The 1,494-nt window shown below is 43.4% G+C and overlaps 1 protein-coding gene across 1 annotated transcript; it reads right to left on the reverse strand.

Moving 5' to 3' along the window:
• Positions 1-426: 426 nt before the first annotated feature.
• Positions 427-1,104, reverse strand: LOC120571074 (gastrula zinc finger protein XlCGF8.2DB-like; the record flags this gene model as incomplete). The annotated part of the gene is made up of 1 exon (XM_039819778.1): positions 427-1,104. A coding segment is annotated over one exon (678 nt), but the record flags the coding sequence as incomplete, so codon positions are not given.
• Positions 1,105-1,494: the final 390 nt, after the last annotated feature.

Genomic DNA, 1,494 nt, shown 5'->3' on the forward strand with positions numbered 1-1,494 from the left:
TCATTTATTTTACTTGTGAAGACCGTTGTAGAGAACCATCCATGTTATTTTCTTGACTATTTTGGTTGAAATAAACCCCAAATTTTAGAAACCTTTTGTAAATGGGTCAAATTTGACCTGAGGAAAAAACAGGAGGGTTAAAATAAGACTGTACTTTTTCCTACCACACAATATAATGTCTTCTATCTAGATGTTGATACATACAGATTTTTGTTTGATACTTGAGAAGTTCTACTTGGACTTTAAAAGGCACACACATTATTCCATGTCACCAGTCTGGTCTTCAGTCTCTGGTTGTAAAAGTGGATGAGGATGTGAGTTCCTGGCTGGTTCTGGTCCTCCACAGTCCTCTCCATCAGCTTCTGTTTCCATCGGACCAACACATTTATGTGTTTTGACATGAGAACGCCAGGCAAATCTTTTGTTACAAACACTGCAGCTGAATCTTTTCTCTCCTGTGTGGACTGCCATGTGTGACCGTAAATGTCCTCTCTGTGTAAAATATTTCTTACAGACTGAGCAGCTGAAAGGTTTTTCTCCTGTGTGGACAATGGCCATGTGTGACCGTAAACCTCCTCTCCGTGTAAAAGATTTCTTACAAACTGAGCAGCTAAAAGGTTTCTCTCCTGTGTGAGTTTTCATGTGTGTCCGTAAATCTCCACTCTGTGTAAAGGATTTCTTACAGACTGTACAGCTGAAAGGTTTTTCTCCTGTGTGAGTTCTCATGTGGTTCTTCAGGGTTCCACGTTCAGTGAAAGCTTTACCACACTCAGAGCAGCTAAAAGGTTTCTCTCCTGTATGAGTTCTCATGTGCGTCTGTAAACCTCCTCTCTGTGTAAAAGATTTCTTACAGACTGAGCAGCTGAAAGGTTTTTCTCCTGTGTGGATTATCATGTGTAACCGTAAATTTCTAGATGTTAAAAACGTTTTCTTACAAACTAAACAGCTGAAAGGTTTTTCTCCTGTGTGGATTCTCATGTGTCTCTTCAGGTGCTGCTTTGTGCTAAATCGGTTCCCACACTCAGAGCAGCTGAATGTTTTCTTACGTTTTGAATCATGTTTCAGAGAGTTTAGAGCTGACTGAGGTTCTCTGGTCTCCTTCCAATCAGCACTGTCATCAGTCTCAGGTTCAGAAGAGTCTCCAGTCTGGTCTTCAGTCTCTGGTTGTAAAAGTGGATGCGATTTCCTGGCTGGTTCTGGTCCTCCACAGTCCTCTTCATCAGCTTCTGTTTCCATGTGTTGAGTTTGTCTCTGATGAAGCTGTGAGGACTGAGCTTCCTCTTCATCATCTTCCCTCTTCACAGGGACAGGAGTGAATGGGAACTTGGTGATATCAGCCTCCTCCAGCCCTTGAAGCTGCTCTCCCTCCTGACTGACACGCAGTTCCTCCTGTTCCTCTTTAATGTTTGGGGGGGGCTCTGGCTCCTGCTGGTCCACACTGGAGATACACTCCTGCTGCTCAGGGGGAACCTCTTCTTTAACCACCAACAGCTG

Source organism: Perca fluviatilis, chromosome 13 (genome assembly GCF_010015445.1).
Source record: "Perca fluviatilis chromosome 13, GENO_Pfluv_1.0, whole genome shotgun sequence".
Classification (NCBI taxonomy): Eukaryota; Metazoa; Chordata; class Actinopteri; order Perciformes; family Percidae; genus Perca; species Perca fluviatilis.